The 27897-nt window shown below is 40.4% G+C and overlaps 1 protein-coding gene across 8 annotated transcripts in view; it reads left to right on the top strand.

The window, feature by feature from the left end:
- Positions 1 to 27897, top strand: part of CPEB3 (cytoplasmic polyadenylation element binding protein 3) — a 106455-nt gene that overhangs the window by 828 nt on the left and 77730 nt on the right. For 2 of the 8 annotated variants that reach the window (XM_060241354.1, XM_060241355.1), the window contains exons 1-3: positions 5292 to 5315; positions 6199 to 7079; positions 24937 to 25027. In XM_060241354.1, coding sequence (XP_060097337.1) covers positions 6210 to 7079; positions 24937 to 25027 — 961 coding nt within the window. In that variant the 5' untranslated portion in view covers positions 5292 to 5315; positions 6199 to 6209. Of the gene's footprint in view, positions 1 to 3869; positions 4031 to 5291; positions 5316 to 5794; positions 5982 to 6198; positions 7080 to 24936; positions 25097 to 27897 lie in introns of those variants that run through there. The other 6 variants (XM_060241353.1, XM_060241348.1, XM_060241349.1 and 3 more) reach the window with 6 other exon arrangements.

Consider the following 27897-nt stretch of genomic DNA (forward strand, 5'->3'; position numbering starts at 1 on the left):
GAGGCTGAAAGAACTGTGACTGACCCAAGGTCACCCAGCTGGCTTCAAGTGGAGTGGGGAATCGAACCCAGTTCTGCAGATCAGAATCTGCTGCTCTTAACCACTACACCAAACTGGCTCTCCTTGGGAGATGTGGCTTTGTTGAAGCTGGGATTTGATTGTAGAGGTGTGTCATACCTCCAGTTTCCCAAGCAATGTTCCAGGGGACTGTGGACAGCCTCTTCAAGGATTAGTTTTCTCCTGTGAAGGGTGCATACCAGCAGTTGAGATTTTAGCCTACCTCACAGGGTTGTTATGAGGATAAACTGGAGGAGGGGAGAACATTACTGTAAGCCTCTTTTCAGTCCCCTTTGGGGAGAAAGGCAGGGTATAGACTATTCAAGAAATATTTTGTTAGTTGACTATTTCACTCTAAGCCCCACTCAAGCAGGAGAGGTTTGCCCATTACTTAGTCGTGACTATCAGTGCTAAGTTAAGTAAGCATCTTCTAGCTTTTAGTGCCCATTAAAGCAGCATATGTAGCTAGTGAACTCAACAAAAAGTACAGCACTCATCTTCTATTTATAAAAAAGTGTTTAAAATTACATCATAGCAATCTAAACTTCAGCCATTTGTCATTGATGAGCAAAAGTTATCCCACCCATTTTTTTGTAAAATAATTTATATTGGTTTTTCCATTGCTGTTAAAAGTATTGGGAAATTGCCAAAACCGTAACAGCAAAAGCACTACTAGCAGTTAGAAGTTGTATAGCACTTTTAGTGAACTGGCAAGTATTAGAACTCTTGTGGAATTAACTTCCTTGTTGTAAATATAATAGCTCTTAGAATCCCAGGAGTGGTAAAAACATGCTGTAATAGAATGCTATTAATTCTAATACATGTGGTGATTTGCAATATTCAAAGCTTTCTTTTTTGTTTTTTCATTAACTATGTTCTTTGCATATTATATTCAGGGATGCCACACAGAGATTTCATGTAGATCTTTAATACTAAGGACAACTAAGTAAGAAAGAGGGTAGCCATGGCTGATCCTCTTTGTTCCTCCTGTCTTTTAGTTGTCCTTTTCCTGCAGAGCCAGCTCCAGGCTTTAGGGGTGTGTTTGGGCAAGGCATAATCACTCAGGCACTTCAACCTGAAAGAGGTGGGGCATGCAAACCGAGAATTTTCTCACATTTCCTCCTACCTCCTTGGATGCTCTATGTAAAGTGAGAATGTTGAGGCAATGCAATGTTTGCTGGTCTTGCTGCCTGGAGCAGCCTTGTCCATTTGTAACAGGTGAAATGATGTCTTGTTTGCTGGGTCAAGTAGGGGAGGAGGATGGACGAAAGGATCAGGGGAGGTATAAGTAAGAAAAGCTGTTTGCTACTTCATTTTCTTTTCAACAAATACTGATGTTTTCAGAAATTACAAGATCCATGTAGGTTCTAAATACACAACTATATTCTGTACTACAAAACCCTTCACACAATATTGCTTTAATCAGCTAATTAAGTTTTTAATAATGTGTATGGTAGATACTTCACACACTCCCATTTTATTGCTTTGATCAACCAATTAAATTTTTAATAATATGTATACTAAACACTTCACACATCTCCATTTTATACCATACCATCCCCATAATTAGAAATGTATGCAGACTATTCATTTGGTATTTGGGACCTGTCTAACTTACCTGTGATCACTTCCTCATGCCTAGTATATACTGACCCAGATACCTGTGTCCTTTTTATGAAATCTTTTTTTATCATAATTATATGGTTGAATGTATTTCCTTTTAGTTGACTTTATGTTGGTATTTAATCACTGCTAATGTATACATCATTTACATTTTCTTTTCTCATAGTCCAGTCTCTGGCCTTACATCCTCTGGGAAAACAGGCCACAGTCCTGTATATGTTTACTTGAAAGAAAGCCCTACTGAACTCAAAGGAACTTGTATCTGAATAAACACATCTAGGTTAGGCTGTTGGAGTGTTATCAGAACTCATGATGGAGATCTGCGATAGTGAAGCCCTAACTTTGTTGTTTACATAATAACTCCATGCATATTTTTAACAAAGAACTGTGCACTTTGTGTTACTTAAGGAAAAATACACAGAGCTCCACAGTATGTTAGGTACCAAATAAAGGAGAAAATGGTGGAAAACAATTGTTCTCTAAAGAACAAGAAACCTATTAAAAATCTCTGCAGAAGTGAAGTTGAATATTTGGCTTGCTGTTCCATTTTGAAATTGATACATCTATCTATTGTAGTAAAGACTGGTTAGTCATACTGAGTTAATAACGTTTGGTCTGTGGGTGGTAGTAGAGGAGTCCTTAGGGGGCAGAAAAGGAACTTTGACCCTCATGTGGCATTTTTAAAAGCAAAGCTTATTTTATTTTTTTTTAAGTTTTTACTATGTTGTGTTACCTGATTTCATCTTTGCCAAGATGCTTTCTGAAGCATTTTGATAGATGCTATTAAATATTTTAATAAATGGGTGGTTTTAGCATCTTAACGCTAACATTCTGTGACCAAATATATGTGGAACATGTTTCCTACAACTAAGAACAAGACTACCATACCATATCAAACCTTTAATGACATAACCCGCACCTAAAACAAGCTTGGTCCCTGAGAGACTAAAACAAGCTTGGTCCCTAAGAGGAATCATAGGAAGGGAGAACAATTTGAAAATCTCACCCCACCTTCCAGATTTTTCCCTTCCTGGATTCTCCAAACCAGTGATGGCCAAACTTGCTTAATGTAAGAGCTACATAGAGTAAACGTCAGATGTTTGAGAGCCACAAGATATGGACGCCAGATATTTGAGAGCCGCAAGATATGGACGCCAGATATTTGAGAGATGGGGAGGGGGAAGAGAGAGGTGGAAAGAAAGCAACTTTGACTTTAAATGCAGTCTCCAAGCTGCCAGCCAGCAGAAGTGATTTTAAGAGACAAATGCCTTCTCCAAGCTGGCTGATGGGGCAGTGGGGCCTTCAAGAACCACATGTGGCTCCCAAATCACAGTTTGGCTACCCCTTCTCTGAGCTCTTAGGCAAGCTAGAGCAGGCAATTTCTCCTTCTGCTCCCTCTGCCTTTTAACTGACTCAGTTGCCCTCAAGATGCAGGAGCATATTGAGGCCCTAATAAAGCTATATTTTGAGGTTTGCCTCTTTTTCTTTTGGTTAATTTATGAAGTCATGTGGATCTGCATACCACCATGTATGCAGAAACCCCCTGTGTTGTCTATAGATTTTCCAGCTCTCATTGCTTATCTGAACTGTCTCCATTTTTGTGACTCCACAAATCTAAACTTGCCTTGATGGAAAACGGGTCTAAATAATTGTAAACCAAGACAGATTTTTAAAAATCAAGCTTACATGCAGATACAAATATCTTTGTTCATATTAGAAGGTGGACGCTAGGAAGCAGATATGCTTTGCTTATAAGATTCCCCAGGGGCATACTGCTGGCTAGTGCTGTTTACACAGTTTGGTGTTAGATTGTTCTTTGAGCCTTATTCCCCAAAGCAATCAAATGGGTATGCCCACCCTTTTAAATGAAAGGAATCCCATTCGCTATTTCAGGACTGGCATCATCATTAGTTGTTTTCCATGACTATTCTGTTTGATTTATGTGAGTAAAATAGTAAAAAAGCAAAAACTAAAAACCTGTAGTGATTTAATTCACCGGTAAACTAAGATCAAACAGACCCATAACAGCGCTTACTTCCAAAGCTGTTAGACTAGTTTCTCTTCCTGAAGAGTTTGCGATTTGCTTTTAGCTCCATGTATCTTTAGCTGCAGTCGCTGCCTCTTGTTTAGGCTGTATTTGTGCGTTAAACACTGGTTTCCCAGCCTGCCTCTGCTTAAGAAAAGACTTCAATGCCCACAATTCCGTGGGTGTACATGCGCCTTGAGCTTACAGTTGTCAAAGTGCTCTTGCCAGAGCAATCTCTATTTGTCATATTACCAAACCTGAAAGAAGGAAATAGACACACTGTCCCTTCCCTTTATTGATCTTTAAATACAGAGTACTCAAAAGGTAACTGTTCTTAGCAATTCTGCCTTGGTTACGTGGGTTACTGCATGCAAACGAAGTATTATTGTTACGGGGATGTTACTTTAGACTGGAACAAATACATACACCGGAGGGGGGAGGATCAAGAGGCGCCGCATATTAGACCGGTAGTAGATACATGGCTGTCTAGATTTTCAAACAAATAGTCAGTTTTTCTCCTTAGAGTTTGACCTTGACAAGAGGGGTGGGATTTGTAGTGAAATCTTACGTACAAGTAGTAATGTAAAAATCAAAACAAAAAACCCTTTCCAGGTAATGGCTCACAATGAAGTTCACAAACGTATCTAAACCAACAGCGATTGCCCGATGAGTTAGTGGTTACAGATACCTAATAAATTTGGAAGAATGGATTTAATGTTCGTATTGGTGTGCCTAAACCCAAATGGGTTGTTAAAGAGGAGGACAGCAATTTACTTGGTTGTTCCTTATTGTATATCTCTTTTGTATTTGTTTTGTCTTCCCTCGCTGTGGCGATGACTTTGCTGGGAGTGCATCTAATGGAAAACTACACAAAGCCGGTACTATTATGGTTTACTGCAGTGCTGCTTTAAACAGCTTTCAAAGGTTTCTCCCCCCCCCCCCCCGCAGCAGCAGCAGAGCTGCGTGCCTCAGATGCGCTAGTTTGCTCGTTTTGAGATTAGGAATTTAGCGTTGTACTGGCTCTGTGTACAGTCTCCCAAATCCATCATTTTAATGATCGTGTGCACAGAGAAGCTATCTAGAAAATAACCTAGCAAACTTCCTTGCTGGGATATATTGTCGCTATCAAGCAGCACTGTGGGGGGGGGGGCATACACCCACCCCGATATAATTTTTATGAAGAACGTTTCTGAATTTAGTACATGGGAGAAGGGAAATTGCCATCTTCATAATCTTCAAAGCAGCTGCTGTTCTAACATCTTTGTTGATGGAATCACATAGCAAAGCAAGAAAAAGTGATTTAAGGAATACGATTGTGTGTGAAAGGGAGGTTTGATACTGAATTCTGAATATTTAGAAAAAGCCTTTTGTTGGAATAAATCTGGTTAATTTGTGCCTCTTAGTTTAGCGTCTTATCGGGACGATTGCCTTTTGTTTGGCCTATTTAACAGTATATATGCTTAGTCTTCCTATGATAGCTTTCTTGCTGGTTGGGAGCAAGTGAATTCTCGTATTTTTATCTCTCTCTATTTTTGTCTGCTAACCTCGTGATTATCTTGCCGGTTTCATTTTAATTAGTCTCGTATGGCTACGTGTGGAAAAAGCTTCTGTAGGTTGCCTACAGGGAAATGTTAGTGTCTGAATACTTATGCCAGTGTTATGCGGGTCAGGACGCCGGTATATTTTAGCCTAGAATATATTTTTTTTTCTTGAATGATTGAATGTCATGCATGTTACTCTGGAAAGATCACGGAATAAAACAACTAGAAAATATTTGCGTGAAACTGCTGCTTTTCGTGAAAGAATGGCAAAAGGGAGAAAGCTTAGGGCTGTTTAATCAGGGAACACCGCACATTGTGATTTGTACAGGATAGGCTTTTTCTCTGAGTAGCTTAAGAAGACGAGCGTGTGACTGAGGCTTTGAGAGCGTCATTTTGAGCTGTTTTCAACTGTTTGACCGAACCGGTTTGTTGATTAAGCAAAATAGGCAGCCGGCGCCTTTAAAAGTCTATTCATAGGAAAGGGGGTGGGGAAGAGTTAAAGGCTGCTGTCTTTTTAACCTTGCTGAAGGACGCAGCAGTATTTATTGACGTATGCAAATAACAGTGGAGGAGGAGGGTGCCCGGAAAAACAGGAACCAGAATCAGTTTCTCATTGAAGGGCGAGAGCTCTTAGTTCCGGTGTAAAAGAAAGAGACGTGGCGAAATTGGTATATATCTCTGCCCTACAAGCACATCTTTCTTTTACACTGAAGGAGACCAAGGCATCAAAAAGGGTGAAGCATCTTCAAATGTATTTTTAGAGGCGGCGTGGAGCGATCACACCGATTCAAACAGCTTACTCGGGAGGGGGGGGATTACGTATTTGCCTTGCAACTTGCGGCAGTATTATACTAGCAGTAGAATTCTAGCGAGCAGCAGAAAGCTAAAGCAGCTGTATGAATGTTAACAGTCTGTCTTTGTGGGGTTTTTTTCCCTTCCCTCTCTTTTCAGCTGCACAAACCATGCAGGATGATTTACTGATGGACAAAAGCAAAGCCCAGCCCCAGCAGCAGCGGCAGCAAGATCCAACCGCAGCAGAAGCCCCTTCTACACCCATCACTTCAGAGACACCCAAACGGGAGGACAGCAACTCAGTGACTAGCATCGGCTCATCAGCTCCTGCCCAAAATAGCAAGGAAAAGATGCAGATGGAGTCCCCCATCTTGCCAGGCTTAAGTTTCCACCAGCCTCAGCAGGAACCTACAGCCGGGACCTCCTTGTCTCCCTCCTTTGGAAGCACCTGGTCCACTGGAACCACAAATGCGGTGGATGATAGCTTTTTCCAAGGGATTACCCCAGTTAATGGGACAATGCTTTTCCAGAATTTCCCTCACCATGTCAATCCTGTTTTTGGAGGCACTTTCTCCCCCCAGATCGGCCTAGCTCAGACTCAGCACCAACAACAGCAGCAAGCCCAGCAGCAGCAGAGGAGATCCCCGGTTAGCCCTAACCAGGCACCTTTTGCCCAGAGAAATGCTGCTTATAGCCATCAGCCCATCATGACCAGCAAACCTTCCTCCTCTTCAGCCTCCACCTCTTCCCCTTCCAGTTGGAATAACCACCAAAATGCAGCCTGGAGTACACCTTCTAATCCTTGGGGTGGGCTGCAAGCTGGCAGGGACCCTCGAAGGGCAGTAGGCGTCGGAGTTGGGGTCGGGGTTGGAGTTGGGGTACCATCCCCACTCAATCCTATTTCACCTCTGAAAAAGCCCTTCTCCAGCAATGTGATTGCTCCACCGAAGTTTCCAAGGGCTGCTCCCCTAACCCCCAAATCCTGGGTAGAAGACAATGCCTTCAGGACAGATAATGGCAACAATCTGTTGCCTTTTCAGGTAAAGTCTTTTTTATTGAATGCAAAAGGTTGAGGGGAGGGATGGGCACATATATTTGTATTTGCATTATAATTCAGTTCTAGCTAAAACCAAATGTCACCCTGTCATTCCAGTTCATGCCTATATTAGTTATCCATCTTTTTTGAAATTGTTCATGTTGGTCTTAGCAAACATGTAGTCACATATGTTGTGTCCAGTGGTGTTTACAGACTTAATTTTTGTTCCTCAGATCTGGTGTTGAAGGAATAATTGCTGCTGGATGACGCCCTTCTCTCTTAATATCCCTCTCCGTTGCTTGTATGCTTTATGTATTGTATATTTTGATTGGTACAGAATCCCTAAAATATTTGATAGTATAGCAACTATAGATCCATTAAAAGAAATGGCTTAAAATCTTGAACTAAATGGCTGACTAAAGCCATGGACACTTGAGGAATCCAGTTAATTACCTTTTTCACATTAAAGGGCTAAACCCTTTTTCTTTAAAGGGCTGTACTTACTAATGCAAAGAAATGAAGTCCAACAGGATTGTGTTTGCAAAATCAGGCACATGAATGCAAATAAAATGCTGAAGTGTAATCATGATACAGTCTGTGTTTAGGGTGTGGGTTTGAATACATTCAGGAGGAGTGTTGGGTGTGTGTTGAAAGCCTTTAGTATCAGTCTCTTTCAATAAGGAAATTTATAATGACAGCAACAAGATTAAGAAATGCAGAGAAGGTATTCTGTGGAAAAAAAAATCTATTTTGTACACTATTAGAGGAAGGATACAATAGGACACGACCTTCACAGCCATGTTGCAATGGAGCCTATTTACTAGCTACATAAGGCCTGAAATATTTAAAGCTGCAGTGTCCTTCACTGGTTTTGTTATCTAAGATGCCAGGGCAGATCAGTTGCAATGACTGAAACTGGGAAAATAGAAGCTCTGAAATTTTAATGTAGAGTGGAACTTGTTGTGGTGTTAAATGCCTTCTTGATTGAATAAACTGTCAGGTGCACTTTACCTTGTATCCTGTATAGTTATGATCTGTGAAGATAAACACAATTTTTTTTATTTGGGTGCTATAATTATTGCTTCTAAATATATAAATTAGAATACTCTTCAAAGAGCAGTGAAATTCTCTGTGTTTTCTGGTTTAAAGGGAACACTCACAGCCCAAAGCAGAAACTATCATAGCTTATTAAATATGTGCAGTCAACAATATAAATTACATCTGTAATATAAATCACTATTTTGTGATGTAGTATAAACCTCTCTCAGGTATTTGGAATGCTATTTCCTTCTGTTCAATCAAGATGGTTTAGACTATGCCTTCAAACGTAATTTTGCTGCTTCATTCTGTTTAAAGGGAGAGTTGCTAATTTCCTATTGGTTTGTCAGTGCAGAAGGAGGAGCAGAGTTTACTCATCTGTCAGTCAGTCTCTGCTGCCTAAAAGCTAAGGGGAATGGGTGCATATCAGGCAGACTTCTCTTGAGCCATTACAGCTTTGCTGATTCTGCTCTATTATTGCATTCTATTAAGTGTGAAGGATAATCATTTGCCTCTAGCAATATATGAGTTTCCATATTGGTAGCTGGTAGCATAGATTTTAGGTTAAGATCTGTAAAGGTCCAAAGAACTGTAGTTCTGAAGGTTTCAGGATAATTTACAGAATTCTTGGCATACTTATCAAACTCTAGTTCCAGAGTTCACTGGAGGACAGCAGTGATGACCAACCATGAATAAAATTAATAAAAGTTTGTAGCACAGACGAGAAAAACTATAGAAGTTTTAATGGTGGGATCACTGACTTGATGAACTAGCACTAATATTAGGAACACCAAATGGCACTAAGCTGGTTTTTACATTTTTGCTTAATGTTTTCATGATATAAACAAATTAGGCAATTAGGCAATGTTCTCTGCTTCTTGTATTAACTTTGGGGGGAAGTAACTGGTTTTCAATATTTAGGCCTGAATAGTGATATCCAAGAAATAATTACTCAAATCACTAACATCCTTACATAAGAAGGATGTGTGGGGTGAATGGTAGAATACTGAGGTTGCTCAGTATTTTGATCAGTACCTCATAGAAGAAATGTGGCTCAGTCTATGGTTTAGATTCGGTATCTAATAGTAAACCAGGTAGTACTAACTGGAAAAAGGTGTTCAATCCTTTTTGTATAGTTTACAGGGGTCATTTTGTAGAAAAATAGGTGGCGGAGCTCATCCAGGAATTGCTATGCAGCTGCACATACTATTCAATCGACAAGGAAGTGGAACTCTCAGAAGGAGGAGGAGGAACTCTCAGAAAGGTTCAGGAGCTGCGCTCCTGTGAGCTCCCACTGAATCCGAGGCCTGGTTATTTGTATGTCATCCAGTGTGGATTTAGTGGTTAGAGTGTTGGACTAGGGTATGGGGAGCCAGGTTTGAATCCTTTCTCTGCCATGAATGCTCAATGAGTGACCTTGCACCAGTCATAGTCACTCAGACTAACCTACCTCACAGGGTTGTTGTGAGGATAAAATGGAGGAGAGAAGAAGTATGTATGCTGTCTTGGGCTCCCACTGGAATTAAAGTCAGGGTTTAAATGAAAGAAAGATAAAATTACAGTCTTAGTGTGTACAAAACATTTGATAGTGACAGCTGCCAGAATTGAGAAGAGCTGCTTACTTATCTGAATGGATGGTAAGCTGTCATTTATAATTATTACCTTTTTAGGCTGTGTTTATATTTCCAATTTAAATATTACAGCATTTAAATAATCAGACATCTCATTTGAATTTAAGGTTGTCTTGTAGGACAACATTCATTCTATTGTTGTAGTTACTTCTGAAAAATCCTGTTTTCAGTTGTTACCTGGAAGTCCTGGGGTTTGGGAACTCATAGGGTGTGATCACATAAGTACCTTGACTTTGAAAAAGTCAGTGCTCTTTGATGCATGGCGCTGCATTCACAAAATCCCCTGCCCTGCTGCCGGGAGAAGCATGGGCGGCACATATGCAAGAGGAGCATTCAAATTGCGCATGCGGGGTGCATACATCGCACACCCCAGCTGTTCAGACACCCAGGAAATGCACCCTGCATGCACTTTATGCTGAGATTTGCTACCAGGAAGTTCCTGGTAGCTATTTAATCCGGTCCCAGCCCGTCCTAAAATGAGGTACGTACGGGTGGGACTCAGAGGGCGGATGTGTGTGTGATTATGCACATTAAATCTGGGTGGGAGGTGTGGCTAGGTCTGGCGAAATCTCTTGGGTGATCACACCCTTAGATTAGTATTGCTGTTGGAGGAAAAGTGCTTATCTATCTTATTTACTGTATACATTTCTGAAGAATGTTGCATATACTAGCTTTTCATTTAACAACAGTGAGCTATTAATTCTTTTCTGGTTTATGTACTCACTCTGTCTCTTGAATAAATGCACAAGGGAGGAATTCAAAAAAGTTGAGTGCAAATTAGGGACATACAATAATTGTGAGTGAAAGCTTAATTTCAATAATGTTAGTGACTGACCTTTAGTATATAGTACATATTTTAAAATATAATAAATTCCGTGAGGTATGATGCTGTTTAATCCTGTACTGGTAAATGCAAGTATTTTGCCATATGCTGTTCTAAAAGAATAATTATGCTTCCCAAGCAGAAATAAGAGCAAGCCATCAAACCTTGGCTCTAATAACTTTTCTTTCTATGCATTGCTGACTAGTGTTTAAAGCTGCTAAGATGGCCCTGTATAGTAAAATGTGTATACTATAAGTGTTGTAAACACTTGCCTTTCAAAATTAATAGTTTTATTGATATTTTATCCATTTATTGTATAGATTCAAAGTACTGTTCTAGCTGCCTTCAAGCTATGGCTGATTATTGCTAATTAAAATACTGTAGTTGGGAAACAAGAGCACAAGTGAAATGTTAAGAATGATGGCTTTAACTCCTCTGACATGGTACAATAGCTATGTTTCAGTCTGGTAATAAACTACCAGATGCTGCTAAAACAGGTCAGCATATGGAAAACTGATGAATGGGTTACACTAAGAGTGCTGAATAATTTTTCATGTTGCTTAAACTCAAACATAAAATTAATTCCCTACAATTTGTTACAGTTCATTTGTTGTTGCTAAGACTAGAATATTAATCAATGGATGTAGTAACTATTTAAAATGGTTAAAACTGATGATTTAATCATTCAACTTTAATGTAAAAATAAGATAATTCAGTCACTACCTTTGGGGGGGGGAAGTATTTTGGACGGTGTTAATATGAATCCTTTGGCACAGGTGTGGATGATATAACTTTTTTCACTAAAACCATTGTCAGCTATGGTAGGCACTATAGCCTTGGTGTGCTTTTCCATGACAGTCCCACATTTGTAACTGTTGTGTCCTACACACACCCTCTTCTGCTCAGCTACTGACATACAAGTTGTAAACACTGCTAAATGAAGAGAATAATTATACCAGCTCATTTAATATATTTAAGATAAATGTCTGTAATTAAATGGTATATATTACTCTGCTGTTTCATAGGCACATTAGAAATAATAGAGTTCTATAACTGGATGTTGAAAACCTTTGAATTTAAACTTGATCTTAAACTCTTACAAATGAATATAAGGAGGCTTCCTTGGTGCTTTGCCTTACACTCAACTTGTAGTTTTAAACATAAGCAATGAATACCATTTTTCTGACTATATAGTTTTGTTGACCATTTATAAGTATAGATCTGGAAAACTGTTTAGCTCTTTATAATGATTCTTCCACTGGAAAATAAGCTTTAGCTGAATAAATGTAGGATGTCTGAAAATGTACTGTAATTGTAGTATGTGAATCAACTTTTCAGCACTAAACTGTCATGTTTGATTTAAGTTAAAAATATTGGGTTTATACACATAGCATAATGCTACTGTTTGCATTTAATAGTGTTCTATGAAAAGAGAGGCATTCTGCTAGAAAGCTGAAGGATAGTAATGCCATTTGTACATTAGTATTGGAGCCAAGAACAAATCGTTGGCAATCATGCAACACTGCTTGCTATGTGATTGTTTTGAAGTTATACCTGTTCACTTGCTGTAATAACCATCTTATATTTTAAAAACAGAATTCAGTGTGCTTTGCTTATGATTAAGTCAGAAACTGCAAGTGCTACATCTGTTCATATAGGTCAGGGGTGGCCAATGGTAGCTCTCCAGATGCTTTTTGCCTATAACTTCCATCAGCCCCAGCCAGCATGGCTAATGGCTGGGGATGCTGGGAATTGTAGGCAAAAAACATCTGGAGAGCTACTGTTGGCCACCCCTGTCCTATATGAACAGATGTAGCACTTGCAGTGACTGGCAGTGCAATCCTGTGAATATCTTCCCGGGAGTAAGTTGCATTAAATAAAATGGGCTTCACTTCTAAGTAGACCCACAAGATTGCTCCCTGCCTAGCAGCTCATTTGTATGTGACTGGGTAATAGAGTTAAGTGTTTATATGCAGTAGATCTTCTTGGAATTAATATAAAATTCTACTGCAGCGGAGTAAACTTTGGCAAGCAGCCAAAAGTAAGGTTCAGCCCAAAACATAGGAAACAAGGGAAGTGCTGTTGTCATCATTGCAGAGCTGTTGAAGAAGAGCATTTCTGGTTCCTCATGTACTGCCATATTTTACAGATCACTACTGAATTAACACTTCATGTTATTCATGTACAATAATATATTATTAGATCTTATAAAACTGATTAACCTCTGACTTCCCCAAAACTTAAAATTATAAGGTTATTCCACTCTGCTGTAAAGTGATTTGTGAATAAGACTTCCATAAAGAAAACCTGCTCTGTTTAAGTCACTGCTGTCATCTTGCATAATTATAATTCTTCATATATCATTCGTCTTTGTTCTTTCCATCTCATTCTCTCCTGCAGTGATGTCCTTCTCAGCCATATGCCATTCTAATTTTTTTTTAAAAAAAAATCAACCTTAAATTAGCTGTTGTTGGTTATGAAGCTTGATTGACGGCCAAATTAATAGAATGCTATAATATCCATATTCTGGAGGGAGCCTACACTACTAGAATTGTCTTACTCCAGATAAACGGAGTTTCTGCATCTAGCCACAAAGAATATAAGAATTGCCTTGCTGGATCAGACCAAAATCCATCTACATGTAACATTCTGTTTCCAGAAGCAGCTGCCCAGATGCCTCTGGGTACTCATTCGGAAGCAGGAATGAAGATGAAGAATTTCATATTCAGAAGTATGCTGTCTCATACAAGGAAACTCTGTTTGGGTGTTATAACTAATATTAGTTGATTTACTATCTTTATTTTGTTTGTGTTTCTTTCCAAAAAATCATCTAAGGCAATGGTCATCTTTTGGTAATTAATTCCATAATTTGATCAATCTTGAGATAAACCTTGAGAAGGTGAAGGGAATCAGCCAAAGCATTGTATAATAGGTGAGCTGTCACCTATGCTCATGTTAACAAGGTGAATATATGTTCACCTCATTACAGCAAGACAAATGCTTAATACAGTTTTTTTAAACTAAGCTTCATTTAGTTTCATTCTTGTAGAATATTTTTCTGTAGCTCATTTTTGTACATAGGGGTTGAATGTTTTAGCTAGAATTTTATCTAGAATTTAAGCAGATTAAACTGATAGTAAGACATCAGAGTATATGCATAGATGCCAGAACAGTTCGTTTTTATGTCTGAGGTAAGGGAAAAAATCCTTTACTAGCATAGCCTGTTGAAATATAAGCTCTCAAGAAACAGAGGCATTTTCTTATGAGAGCTTCTCCCTCAGAGGTTGCCGGACATCTCTGTTGGTTATTCCTATTGTTCCTTCAGGGAGGCAGGAAACACTTTTTTCACCTTCCTGTTGGCGCCTTTGGAATAACCCTGCCCTCAGTTTTGTTCCTGCCTCTACAGGGAGCAGCAGCACAGAGTTTAGGCTAAGCCTTTTTTCTTCTTTATTTTCCCTTCCATAACTTCCCTTGCTTTAGCTCTTTCTATTTTTCTTCCTCCTCTCCTTTCCCCCTCACTAGCCAAAAGCAGCAGAGAGAAACAACTCAGGTCGTTTCTAAATGGCTTGCAGGCACAGAGACGGCTTTCTCTCTGACAAGGAGGGAGAGTCGCACACGGTGCCTCTCGCAGTGGCGAACTTCGTTGAAGGTTCCGACTTGCCTTCGGCTTGTTCGCGCCCTTCCCATCGCGGCCGCAGATGAAACGACTGCCGGCGCCAAGAAACTGTGCGTAATGGAAGCCCGTGCTACGTGCCTCAGGGCGGCAGAGAACAGTGGCAGCCATTTTGGAAGTGCAGGGCTTAGCTCTCAGACCTTCCAACCCTTAAGGGCAGGCACTCCGGAGGCTCGGACTAACCTGCAGCCACAATTGGAAGGCTTCCAAGACAATTTGAGCAGGGGTAACATACCAACGGGCAACCCTCTGAATCCAATAATAAACCCTCTTTATTAGGCAGGCGATGCAGGAGGAGATGGGATCCTTTTGTGCCCAAATGGGGCTTCTCCCACAGGGACTGTCCTTTCCCTTAGATCCTCCCCGCTCTTTCCCACTTTCATCTGGCCTACCAAGGCAGCGCGAAAGGCTCCCTTACATCCTTCTCAGCCTCTACCTGCTGAATCTGAATCTATGGCGTCTGCCTCTGATCAGGAAGATAGGGAAGAGGGAGAATGTTTCTCAGAGGAGGAACAGGAGGAAGTTAAAATACCTGAGCAGGCTTTTTTTTGCTAGCCAAAACACTTTCAGCATTAGAAATTGAGGAGGGGCCCATTGATGAGGAAGCCAAGGTAGCTAACTCAAAGAAGATCAAGTCCAGAACCAGTGGAAGTACTGAGTTCTTGCCCCGGGGGGAAACTTCTGAACAAGTATTCCCATTCCCAGAATATTTTGAAAAACTGGTTAGTGTTGAATGGGAAAAGCCAGCTTCTCTGAAGCAGTTCCCTCACTTAGTCAAAAAGTTGTACACACTTCCTGCTTACACTAATGAGTTATTACAGGCTCCAACAGTGGACGGTCCAGTAGCGGCCCTACAATCCTTGGGCCTGGTATCTGAGGATGGCCAGGGTTCTCTTAGAGATCCCCTGGACAAAAAAGCTGAGGCAACCTTAAAAAGACTATATGAATCTGTTGCCATGATGGTGAAGGCATCCTCTACGGTCTCCCTGGTTTCCAGGATGTCCATTGTTTGGGTACGTAAGTTAATCCAGATGTTACCAGAGGACAATAGGTGTCTGTTAAGAGGGTGGATCATTTACTGCCAGCGCGACCTTAGACATTCTGACATTTGCTTCTAAGGCTATGGCGTCCACTACAGTGGCTAGACGCCTATTATGGCTTCGGGCTTGGCAAGCTGATTTTCTCTCTAAGTCTACAATGGCAGCATATCCTTTCCAAGGGGATTGTCTCTTCAGGGATGCTTTGGATAAGATCCTCATAGAGACTCGCGACAAAAAGAAGGCCATGCCCAAATCCATTCGGAGAAATGATAGAAGGGGTCCTCAGTCCTTTTGGACTCAGCATTCCCTGGCCAGATATTGCACCGATTCAAAAAAGTCCAATTGGGAGATATCAAAGAACTCCTTCAAGAGAAGTTCATTCGGCTCCAAATTCAATTGAAACAACATCTCCAAAATGGACAAGTCCGACCAAGAGTCCAAGTCCAAGCAGGCATGACTACGATCAGATACCGGTGGGAGCTCGACTACTCCATTTTGCAGCAGCCTGGGATGCCTCTCAGGCACATCAATGAACTTTAGAAATTGTACAAAAGGGATATCTTCATATACCTATCCAGCCTTCCCAACGTCATTTCCTGAGGTTTGTAGTACTGAATCAACATTACCAGTACAGGGCATTGCCCTTTGGTCTGTCAACAGCTCCCAGAGTCTTCTCCAAGATCTTAATAAATCCAGTAGTCCAGCTGAGAAAACAAGGGGGTGGGGTTTCCACGTCCTTCCCTACCTGGACGAGCTTTTAGTCAGATCCAACAGCAAAGAGAAGTCTTTTCGGGACACAGATCTTACCATTCGATGCCTTCAGTCGCACGTGTTCATTATGAACATATCAAAGAGTTTGCTGCAGCCGAGTTAGAGGTTGGAGCATCTAGGAGCAGTGATCGACTCCACGGGCAACTCGCTATTTCTGCCTCCGTCCAAGGCCAGGACCATCTGGGATCTGGCTACCAGGGTCATTCAGAGCCAATCATCACAACTGATGTTGCTTGCCAAACTAATGGGACTATTGATTTCGACCATAGACATGATCCAATGGGCCAGATTCTACTCCAGACCTCTTCAGATGTTCCTACTACCATTTCAGCTCCAAATCATGGAGAGTAAGGACATGAACTTGACAATTCCGTTACCAGTCAAGAAGAGCTTACAGTGGTGGACAGACTTGACTCATCTCTGCCAGGGCAAGATGTTTCATCCTCCTTCACCCCTAGAGCTGTTCACAGATGCCAGCCTAGGGGGGTGGGGGGCCATACTTCAGGACAAACCAGTCCAGGGCAGGTGGTCGCAATCCGAGGGTCAGCTTCCCATCAGTCTCCTAGAGGTCAGAGCCATACATCTAGCTCTGGTTGCCTTCAGGACACAATTGTTTCAGAAATACGTTCTTGTCAGAGCAGACAACATAACGGCCAAGGCGTACCTGAACAATCAAGGGGGCTGCAGATCCTCACAGCTGCACAAGGAAGCATCAAAGATTCTAGCGTGGGCAGAAAAGAACCTGACCTCTCTACGGGCGGAACACATCAGAGGCCAGGACAACACACAAGCAGACTGGCTGAGCAGACAGGTAATCTGCAAAGGCAAGTGGGCTCTCAGCCCAAGTCTATTCGACCTCATCTGCCAATGCTGGGGTCAAACAGATATGGATCTATTTGCTTCCAACGCAAACAAGAAGTTACCAAGGTACTTCACCACTTTTTTTCATCCAGATGCCGAACAGGCAGATGCTCTGACACCTCCATGGCCTCCAGGTCTCCTGTATGTGTTTCCTCCGGTCCCTCTGGTTCCTCGAGTTCTTTGGTGGGTGAGAGATCTACAGGCAGAAACCATCATGGTAGCGCCCTATTGGCCACGGCGACCGTGGTTCTCGATGTTGACAGAACTATCAATGGACCTTCCGCTGTCTCTGCCAATGCTTCCCGACATGCTCCATCAGGGTCCAGTGTGGCACCCCGACCCAGAGTGGTTTCACTTGACCGCGTGGAGATTGAGCGGGAAATCTTCAGAGGCCTAGGCTACTCACCTGAGGTGACAGACGCTATGCTAGCATCAAGAAGACCTTCTTATACAACTTGGAAGGCCTTTGTCTGCTGGTGTTGTAGGAGAAAGGTTCCCTCGCTTGCCCCTTCTGTTGCGGAGGTACTAGCATTTCTACAGGGGGGCCTAGAGTCAAGGTTAAAACCAGCTACCTTACAAAGGCAGATAGCTGCCCTGTCCATGGTCTTACCCATCATAGGAGGGTACAGACTATCTCAACATCCATACATCCAGTTGTTTTTGCACGGAGCTAACAGTCCATTGCTTTTTATCTTGGTGACTCCATACCGTTTTGTCGGCCCTTACAAAGAAGCCCTTTGAACCTCTTTGAGATATTGACTTAAAATGGGTTCGAATGAAGACTCTCTTTTTGGTAGCCATAACATCAGCATGTCGAGTTTCAGAATTGGGCACTGTGTCAGTCAAAGCTGGGCTTTGCGTGTTTCATAAAGAAAAGGTGGTTCTGTGCACAGATCCTTCCTTCCTGGCCAGGGCCGTTTCTAAGTTCCATTGCACACAAGAAATCTACCTACCTACCTTTTGTCTGCAACCCAAACATCCAAAAGGAAGTTGTTTGGCGTACCTCAGATGTATGTAGAGCTTTAAAAATTTTCATCCTGAGATCCGAATCTATTAGAAAAACGGACTATATGTTCATTAACATCTCTCCTCACAGAGTTGGAGATAAGATGTCCACCTTGTCAATCAGAGCAGTTCTAAAGGCCTGCATCAGTGAAGCAGTGGAAGAGATGTGTAGAGCCGCTACCTGGTCTTCTCCATCCACATTCGTAAAGCTCTATAAGATTCATTCCATGGCCTCAGCAGATGCAGTCTTTGGGAGAAAGGTATTACAGCACATTCTGGGGGAGACCAGCAATGAAGACCCACCCAACTAGGGGACTGCTCTGGGAGGTCCCACAGAGATGTCCGACAACCTCTGAAGGAGAACGGCCCGCTGGACTTACCGTGAGGGGTCCTTCTCCTCAGAGGTTCGGAGGACATCTCACCAATCCCAGGTTTATCTTCATCGCCTATTTTCTATTCTGTCCTATCTACTATAGCCTTTTCTCCCTTGTACTGTTCTAGTTTCAGTACTATTGGAGTTCACTGTTACAGTTGATGTTGTAGTTGCATATTGTTAGTTTGTGTTTGTAGTCCTTCTAGTTAGAGGGAAGACAATACTGCTTTCAGAGTCCCACAACTGAGGGCAGGGTTATTCCGAAGGCACCAACAGGAAGGTGAAAAAAGTGTTTCCTGCCTCCCTGAAGGAACAGTAGGAATAACCCACAGAGATGTCCTCCGAACATCTGAGGAGAAGGACCCCTCATGGTAAGTCCAGTGGGCTGTTCCCCTATAGGAGACTGTTCAGATTGCTCCTGTGATCTAAAGCTGCCTTACCTTTTTAAGACATACAGCTGAAACCAAAGCAATAAGCTACTACCCCCCTATGTAATGTTAAGTGTAAAATACTAATTCTAGCGTTAGTTGTCCAACCACATTGAAGTTGATAATTTCCATTGTGTCCTTCACCCAGTGATCACCAAGGGTTTCATATAGCTGAGCTGCAGAGAGGAAAAGTGGTTTCTTGGCTCACAAAATGGAATCAACATGACAAGCTTTTCTTTGGTAACTTTGCTCTTAAACAGTGATTATGTGATTGTTTTGCTTCAGTGCAAAGGGTCAGGAGTGCTAGTATTGATAGGTGTTGCCTCTCTATAATAGACAGAAAAAGCAGCTACAAAACTTGTAAGCTTTTCGGTTTCACTTGCTCAGCTGTTCATACCTCTGTCTGAAACAATGTAGAAAGATCTTGGGGCACTAAAAGGATATGCCACAGTCTGATGCAAACAAATTTGCTGAATCCAAATTAGGAAGCACAAATGTTCAGGATAAGCTACCACATCAGGGATAAACTAGATATGCTGCTGGCTGATTTGTATGATTGGATTCTGGTACTATGACCTGGAATGTGTGTATATGTTCACTTGTAATGTGTGAGAATGCTACAGGTGGCTTAATTTGTCCTCCAATATCTGTTTTCTCTTGAGTGAACCCAGATACTGAAAGGTCTAATTGAGAGCAAAGTGCTTGAGGGAAAGGGACTACACAAAGTAAGCAACTCAGAGAAGCACAGTTCTGCCTGCTTTATCCTCACACCTCTTTCGCTTTTGAAATTGGAGCCCCTCTCTTATTTTTTATATAATACTCCAAAGCCTTTGCTCATGGAGCCCACTTCATTGTTATACTCTTCTCCCCTTTGCTTAGAGTCAGGAGGACACTTGCAATGCATGTGTTTTGGCTTCTCTTTTGTAGAAAGGGCTGCCAACACCAGATTGGGAAATTCCTAGAGATCTGGGAGCAGTGCCTGGGGAGGGCAGAGTTTGGGAAGGGAGTTCGATGGGGATGTGGCACCATTCAGCCTGCCTTTTGATCAGTGGGACTGATCTCTGTAGTCTGGAGATCATCTGTAATTCCAGGAGAACTCAAGGCCCTGTCTTGAGGATGGCAGCCCTGTCTGCACAAGTGCCAAAAACAAGACTGGTTTAGGATTTTTCTTGAAGAAAGAGGTGGTTGTTACTTATTTTTCGGTGGGGTACCAAATATTTGTTGGTAGGCAACTTGTAAATATTTACTAGCACACACTGTTTAGCTAAGATAGTTGAAGTCTATAAAGGACAAGTATGAGGTGACTCACGTTCTGGAAATGATCAACTGAAGTGCCTTCACAACCATTTGTTACCATATCTTAGGCACGTAGAGCAGCACTGGCTTTGCAGTGGCTGAAGGTCCTTTGGGAGGGGAGTTCTCTTCTACTTTGTTCCCATTGTGCCTTCTCCTGCATCCTTTACATCTGGGAAGAAGAGCCACTGGTAGCTTATTGACGTGTTGCTACATGAACACAGCTTCCTAGGTCAGTTGGGTTACCGGCTTGCACCCTGTGACATGCCTAGTTATATGAATTGTGATGCTGTGTACAGCTACAGCTGTTATTTGATTTCTACCAGTAAAATGGGTGATACATTGATCGGTATAAAAATCCATTTTGTTTGAGCCATGCCATTTCATATTCCACTAATATAATGCTTCAGAAGAAATTTCATTCTCCTCTAGTTTTCTGACTTCCTTAAATGATGGCCATCTTGGGTGTGATTTGTTTTTAATTATTCCCTTTACTCTAAGTATATGATTGGTTTTACTAGGTGTGTAAACAGAACAGAAAGTGCTTCTGCTAGCTTTTAAATATCCATTCACAAATCAGAATGCTTGAGCAGATTTTATCGAAAGCATTTTGTTTAGTACCAGGCAACCATAAACCTAAATGCCACTGCTAAGTGCTCAGTCAGTTATAAAAATGTCCACAGATAATTCGCAAAAGTGAAGTCATAAAGAAAGAATAATGGCTTTCAATTTTTGGTCAAACACAAAAGAAAAGCAATTTGCAACATCTGTATTCTAATGTCTGTGGCAGAAATAAGTGCTGGTGAATTTTATATATATATATATATATATATATATATATATATATATATATATATATATATATATATATATATATATATATATATATGTGTGTATATATATATGTATATATATATGTATATATATATATGTATGTATATGTGTGTGTGTGTGTGTGTGTGTGTGTGTGTATATATATATATATTTTTTTTTTCAGCTGTATGTTTCTATGGTGGTGTATGCTGTAACATTGAAATAGCAAAAGCATGGGTTTTCAAAGTAGGCCAGCAATCATATTTCAAAACTATGTAAAATGCAAGTTAGGAGAGAAATTGAACATTTGAACATTTTTGCAACAAAAATAAAGTCTCCTGGACATCAGTTACAACAAATTGCAGTGCCAGGGCCCCTAATGAAGCCTATAGCACTATAGGCCTAGCTTCCTTTTCCTTAGCTGTAACCGGTGATTATGGATCTGCCTCTTTCCATATTCAGCTCTGCAGTAGAGGAAGCCCATAGCTGAGGGATCTTTAAATTTTATCTGTCAGTTTCTGTCATGATTGAAACTTTAGCCCTTTCCCTTCTTCTCTCTCTTTTAAATTGCTGGATGAGTTAAACATTAACATTGTCTGATAGACTTGTGCATATGTGTAGCTTGTGTATGTAGATTTGCCAGAATACTACATACGCTGTTGGTTAATAACTTCAGGTTTAAATGTTTTATATTGACTTGCTGGGGGGAAAGTGTAGCTGACTCGGGAAGGCAATGGCAAACCACCCTGTAAAGAGTTTGCTGTGAAAACGTTGTGATATGACGTCACCCCAGAGTTGGAAACGACTGGTGCTTGCACAGGGGACTATCTTTATATATATATATATATATATATATATATACACACACACATATATATATATATGCTGAGTTGTAGCTTGCTGAATTATAAAGTAGTGTTTTATAGTACATTGATAATTTAGTTTGAGTGTCACTGTATGAAGGTGACTGGCAATGGGTTTAGCACTGACAAAAGGAAGAGACATCTGATGAAGAGAGCTGTGTTTCTTGAAAGCTTATGCTACAATAAAATTTGTTGGCCTTAAAGGTGCTACTGTACTCTTTACTATTTGACAAAAGGAAAGACTTGTTCACATAACGCATGGTTATAAAGATTAATACAAGGTTTGGCTGTGGTCAGTAGCTTGGTTGAAAAAGAGCTCGCTAGACAAATGGGTAGATTGGATAGACGTATCACTGTTAGCCACAACAGCCAAATAGAACTCTCATGTGAGATACATACCTTTTTGAGTATCAGACAAGAAGGGTCAAGAAGCAACTGATTGGCTACTATTGGATGAAGAATGCTGATCTACAGTAAGGCAACTTGTATGCTCTTCTTGGTATGGAACTTGACTATTCAGCGTATTTGATCATACAGTTTCATCTTCAAAACAGTTACCTTTTAGTTATCCAGTTGTGTTTATGAAATTCACTGTTGGTTTTCTCCCATTCAGGGCTTTTTTTTAGCAGGAACATAGAAACACAGTTCCAGCTGGCTTGGTTTCAGGGGGTGTGGCCTAATGTGCAAATGAGTTCCTGTTGGGCTTTCTCTACAAAAAGCTCTGTGCTTAAATGATGGCAACACCAGGGAGTCTGGCCTAATATGCAAATGAGTTCCTGCTAGGTTTTTTCCTACAAAAAAAGCCTTGCTCCCATTCCATTTTTAATAAGACTTTAAAATGAACTTTACAGTGTGGAATTATCTGGTTGCTCTGGGCAGAAATTTTAGGGGACTGTAATTGGCCATGACAGAGTCCTTTTTTTTACCTGCTTCATACTATATCAGAGCTTAATAATATTTAAATTTTTATTTTATACCCATATTCCTCCCTTATGGGAACTCAAAACAGTTTACATTGTTCTCCCCTCCTACGTTGTATCCTGGTTAGACTTAGAACAGACTGATAAGGTCCGTAGATATGAAGCTGGCAGTGGTGCCGGCCAGATTTGGAGCCAGGATGGACTCACTTCAAAAAATTTTTGGCAACTTGCAGCTGCAGTTTGTGCCAGGGTTAGAGTTGGTTATTTGAAAATAAATAAATGTATATTTTTATGCTGTTTCATGTTGCTGATGGGCAAGAAAATACAATATGAATAAACTATTATTGTTTTAACTGACCGACTTCAGAAGATGCATGTTGTATATTAATATGTTGGAGGATAGTGGTTCAAGTACATTTTTTGCCCTCACCCTTTTAATACCCTACTTGCACATTCTTTAGATGTGTTAGGAAATAATTTCAAGCAATGCTCTCTGCTTCTTCCGGCCCTGAACCATGTCTTTGTAACTCTGACAATGATGGTATGAGAAAGACAGCAAGGTCTGGTCCCTACAAAGGACAGCTAGTGCAATGTAGTCTAAAGGTTACTGAGTGAATATATGTGAAGCATTTTGGAGTATGGGGACTTCTGCTGGGGAGACCTTGGATCAAATCCCCCTTGAGCCAGTGAGCATATTGGCCTTGAGCAAGTCATGTACTCAGTCTACGTCACAGAAAGGTTAAGGATTCAAGTGAGTGCTCCCCTGAGCTCCTTAGTGAAAGATCATAATTCTGATGAATGTCAATGTGCTTTGGAAGGGAAAAACTCAGCAAGCACTTGGGCTGAAAAACCCTTAGGGTGCCACTTCTGTAACCCTCTCCTTCCTGCTTATCTAATGATTCATTGTATAGTGCTGGTGTACTGTCTCTGGATAATGCAGAAACAGAAGCTTCTAGCACAGCAGCTTCTAGGCTCGGTATCCTGGAATTTGAAAGGGACTTCTCTCTTCACTTATGTAATTCAAATGTGCCATGCAAGAGAGATTGCATCTAACTCTAAATATTTGAAACTGGAGCACCAGTTAATCGAACTATTAAGCTACTATTCTGTACATTGAAGTGGGAGTACATTCCTGTTGATGAGTAAGATTTGCACAGAGATGAATTTATGAGCATGATGCCAGTCAAGCTGATCATCAGGCTTTTCCTCCAGCTCTGCCTAGGTAAATAAGGGCTGTCTCTCTTTAACTTGTGGCAAAGCATAACTCCAAAGTATCGATTTGTAAACAATTTAGAATATTAATGCAGAAATTATTTGGAATTTTAAATTTAGGAGATCTAAACAGTTTTATAGGCTCTTGGGGTTTAATAATTGATTTCATATGCGGTATACACTAGCACTGAAATATAAACTGGATGAATCCGGTGAGGATTTTCAAGTGGCTGCTGCATGCTGTCGATTCTTTTGTTGTATATCATGCCTTTTATCCCCTTCAGAGTTGTTTGTGTAATCTTGCTGTGTGTGAGTTATTGCCTTATTTTGCAAGCATGCAGTGCAGATATATTCCTAGGGTACATAGTGTTTCAGGGAATATTGTTCTGGGGACAAGCTTATCCCCCCCCAAATTACTTCATACCTCGATATATTTTACGGTGACATTTAGCAATATAAATTAAACTCCACTGAATATATGTTTCTGTAGAATGTTTTCAGTAATTTTAACATGTGATCAGTAATGGGATTAAAGGAAAACAAAGGGTTCTTGTTCTAGATTTATTTGTGTGTCTTAATAGTCTGCTTTGCACATTCTAGTTCTATGGAATGGAACTCAGGTGCATCACAGTAATTGTATATATGTTATATGTATGTCGTATAATATATATATATATATATGTTATATGTCGCTATATGTAATTGTAGTCTATTTTTGCTTTTGCTCTCTGAGAATGTGTGTTAATTTTTTTCTGTTAATATCTGAGGGGATAGAAGTTCCTTAGGTATGACAGTAAAGAAAAATTTCTTAGGTTTTTATTCCAATCTGATACCAGCTTTCTGAGAATATATAATAAGCTATCTGCTCAGAGAAGCTGTCATGCTAAAATTATTTATTGTAATCTAATTGTAACAAAATAAATTGCTTAGCGAAAAACAGGAATTAATCTGGATGCTGCTATTTCCTTCTTCTGATGCTATTAAATTTTCTCTGAAAATGTGACTAAATTAAGATTTGCACATTTTGCTCATTTACCAGTAATTTGTGATGAAGAAGTGTGCTTGCATTATTTACTGATGACTTTGTAATAGTCCTTTCTTCTTGTTTTTTTCCTAGGACCGGAATCGGCCCTATGATACTTTTAACTTGCACTCTTTGGAAAACTCATTAATGGATATGATAAGGACTGATCATGAGCCTCTTAAAGGTAAACACTACCCTCCCAGTGGCCCACCAATGAGTTTCGCTGATATAATGTGGAGGAATCATTTTACAGGTTAGGAATATTCATATGTTCATACTCGCTTTAAAAGAAAAACAGCTTTTTTTGCTAGTAAACAAGTTGCTAAATGTTTAATGCTACTTTTTTGACTTCATAATCTCAGTTATCTCAGTTAAGAGTAAGTATGCAATGTGGTTAAGGATACAGTAAAATGTGGCTAAAATTATTTCAGTATAGTTGGCTTTTCTCTTACAAAATATCACATGATCAGTTTTAAATTTTCACTTTACAAACATGCAAAATTGAAAATCTAGCTATTCTTATGTGAAATGCGTGATTATGTTTAGTATATTTTCATGTGCTTGTTTTAAATATCTACCTGTAATTATAATGCATGCTATATGAGTGTAAGATGCAGATCTCAAATGGTTGGAAACTGAGACAGAGAAAGATTGCATTTTAAAAAAATGATTTGCTTGATAGGTATAATGAAATATTGATGATTTCTTCAACTGAGCAGACCAAGCTGTTCTTTCAGCTTCAGTGATAAATTAAAGTACTTCTAGTACTCATCATAAACCTTATGAATGAGTGATTTGGGCAGCTGTTAGCTTAATAATTCATACTAATGTCTACTACCACATCAGTCTTTTAAATCTTTAGTTAAACTTAAGTGTTGCTGTATAGTCTCTAGGAATTATTTAACTTTAAGACAGAGAACAATTACATAGTTCAACAAATATTACCATGAATATTCTGTAAACACTGAGGTAATCATTATAATTGCTTATCAGACTTGAGACTCAATCCGGATATCCACTGGTTAGGCTTTGGCAGAGGGTAAGATGTCTGTGATCTAGGAATACCTGGGATCTGGCTACCTAGAGGCCAGCAGAGAGAGGTAGTCCATCACTATCTCTGACTCAGGATTAATTGAGATCCATGTGTCATAAAGAATATAGATGTAGTCATATCAAATACATGGTTTGTAGGAGAGTGGAACCAGCAGCTAAGAGTATTGGAGTACTGATTTCCCCCTGTGGCTGTGAAGAATTAGGACCTTGAGCTTCGCATGAATAAAACAGTGTTTGAAATAGTTCATTACTTTGGATTGGCTGGTTTAGTGGAAGTGAATTGCTCCTTGATCTAGACTACAATTTTTGCTAAGCACTTTATGTATGTTTATCACAACTAAAACATTACATTCTGAAATGCTGTGGCTGTGATTTTTTCCCCTTAAAATATAGTAATATCTTTGGGAAATACCACAGTTACAATCTGTTTTCCAAAAAGTTTGTTTGTTTTTGGAGATTTATATTCCACCCTACCCCCTGAGCAGATTACAAGAGCATTAAAACCAGTAAAGCAATCATTAAAATCTAACTTCATAGTTAGAAACAAGAGACACAAAATTTCCAGCTGGCCATCTAATAAACACTTCAGCATACTTCACTGTACTTCGGTATATGTCAGAGTGCTGTGGCAAGGGAAGCCATATTGATTTAGTTTGAACATCCGCTGCCTCTGTTGAAGGCCTGGTGGAACAGCTCCATTTTACAAGCCCTGAAAAATGGTAGCAGATCTGGCAGGCCTCTAACCTCTAGTGTGAGCATGTTCCCCCTGGCCCTAGTCGAGGCTAAATGGACATCCTTGGGGCCAGGGATAACCAGTTGGTTCTCTGAGTGTAGAGCCCTTCAGGGCACATCAGAACAAGACGGTCCCTCAGAGGCTGCGCAGGACTTTAAAAATCAATACCAAAACTTTGAAGTGAATCTGGTACTCAATAGCCAGCCAGTGCAAATGGGGTAGTGCTGGTTGGATACATGACCATTCAGGCAATGCCATCAACAGGCACACCACTGTATTTTGTAGCAGCTGGAGTTTCTGGATTAGCCCCAAGGCTTAGAGTTGTACCAACAGCATTAAATGTGCTTCTGCAAATGCAGGTGGAGGGCTGATTAAGTCTGTTTAGACTGGCACTTTAAATAATGTAAATAAGATGTGGTGTCATTTGCTGCCCTCTATTTTAATTCTAGAAGTTCATTATGAATGTATTAAAGCTTTGTACATACCTAAATAGTCTAAAATGGCTGCTCTCCACTCATGCAACATCCTGTGTGCATGTTCATGTACATCATGTAGGCATCTCTTCTCACATTTTTAGAATATCAGATGGAGGATTCCTGTTACTTTAAGCTGTAGGAGCAAGGTTGTAATTTTCTTTGGATTGTGAGGGCACAAGAAGAGTTCTTGAGAATAAGAATGCTGACTGTAGAGATATTTTGACTGCCCCTCTTCCCTCTGAGGTGGAGGACATCTTGAATGTCCAATCAGGGAGGCAGGAACAGGGTTTTTTTTTAATTTCCTGTCTCTTGCCTGTGGGAGTCACCCTTTTCAGTTTCTTTCCTTCCTCAACAGGGAGAGCTGCTAATGAATAGACTTTGCTTTTTTCTATGCTAAAATATATTTTTTCTCTTTTTCAGTCACTCTTTTCTAAAATGTTTTTCTGTTCTATCCTATTTCCCTTGTCTGTCCTCTTTGGACCAAACTCTTTCCCTCCCTCAGTCTCCAGGAGAGCAGCGAAGGGCAGCTGTCAAGCTCACTTTAGCAACAGTGGCCACTTTGTGGTAGCAACAGAGAGCAAGACCAATTGGCCATTCTAATTATGGTACAGTAGGGTGGCAGTGACAGATTTATATCCGAGGGAGAAACTGACCAATCCTTAATGTCAGGCACAAGGGAGGCTACTGGGGAAACTGGCAAGGCCCACAGCTGGCTCACCTCAGCAGACACGGCTTATGCCTTGTTGTGAGGAGAGGGAAAGTGTGTTTTAAAAAGTCACTTAGTAAAGAATG

The sequence above is a fragment of the Heteronotia binoei genome, chromosome 6 (assembly GCF_032191835.1).
Source record: "Heteronotia binoei isolate CCM8104 ecotype False Entrance Well chromosome 6, APGP_CSIRO_Hbin_v1, whole genome shotgun sequence".
Classification (NCBI taxonomy): Eukaryota; Metazoa; Chordata; class Lepidosauria; order Squamata; family Gekkonidae; genus Heteronotia; species Heteronotia binoei.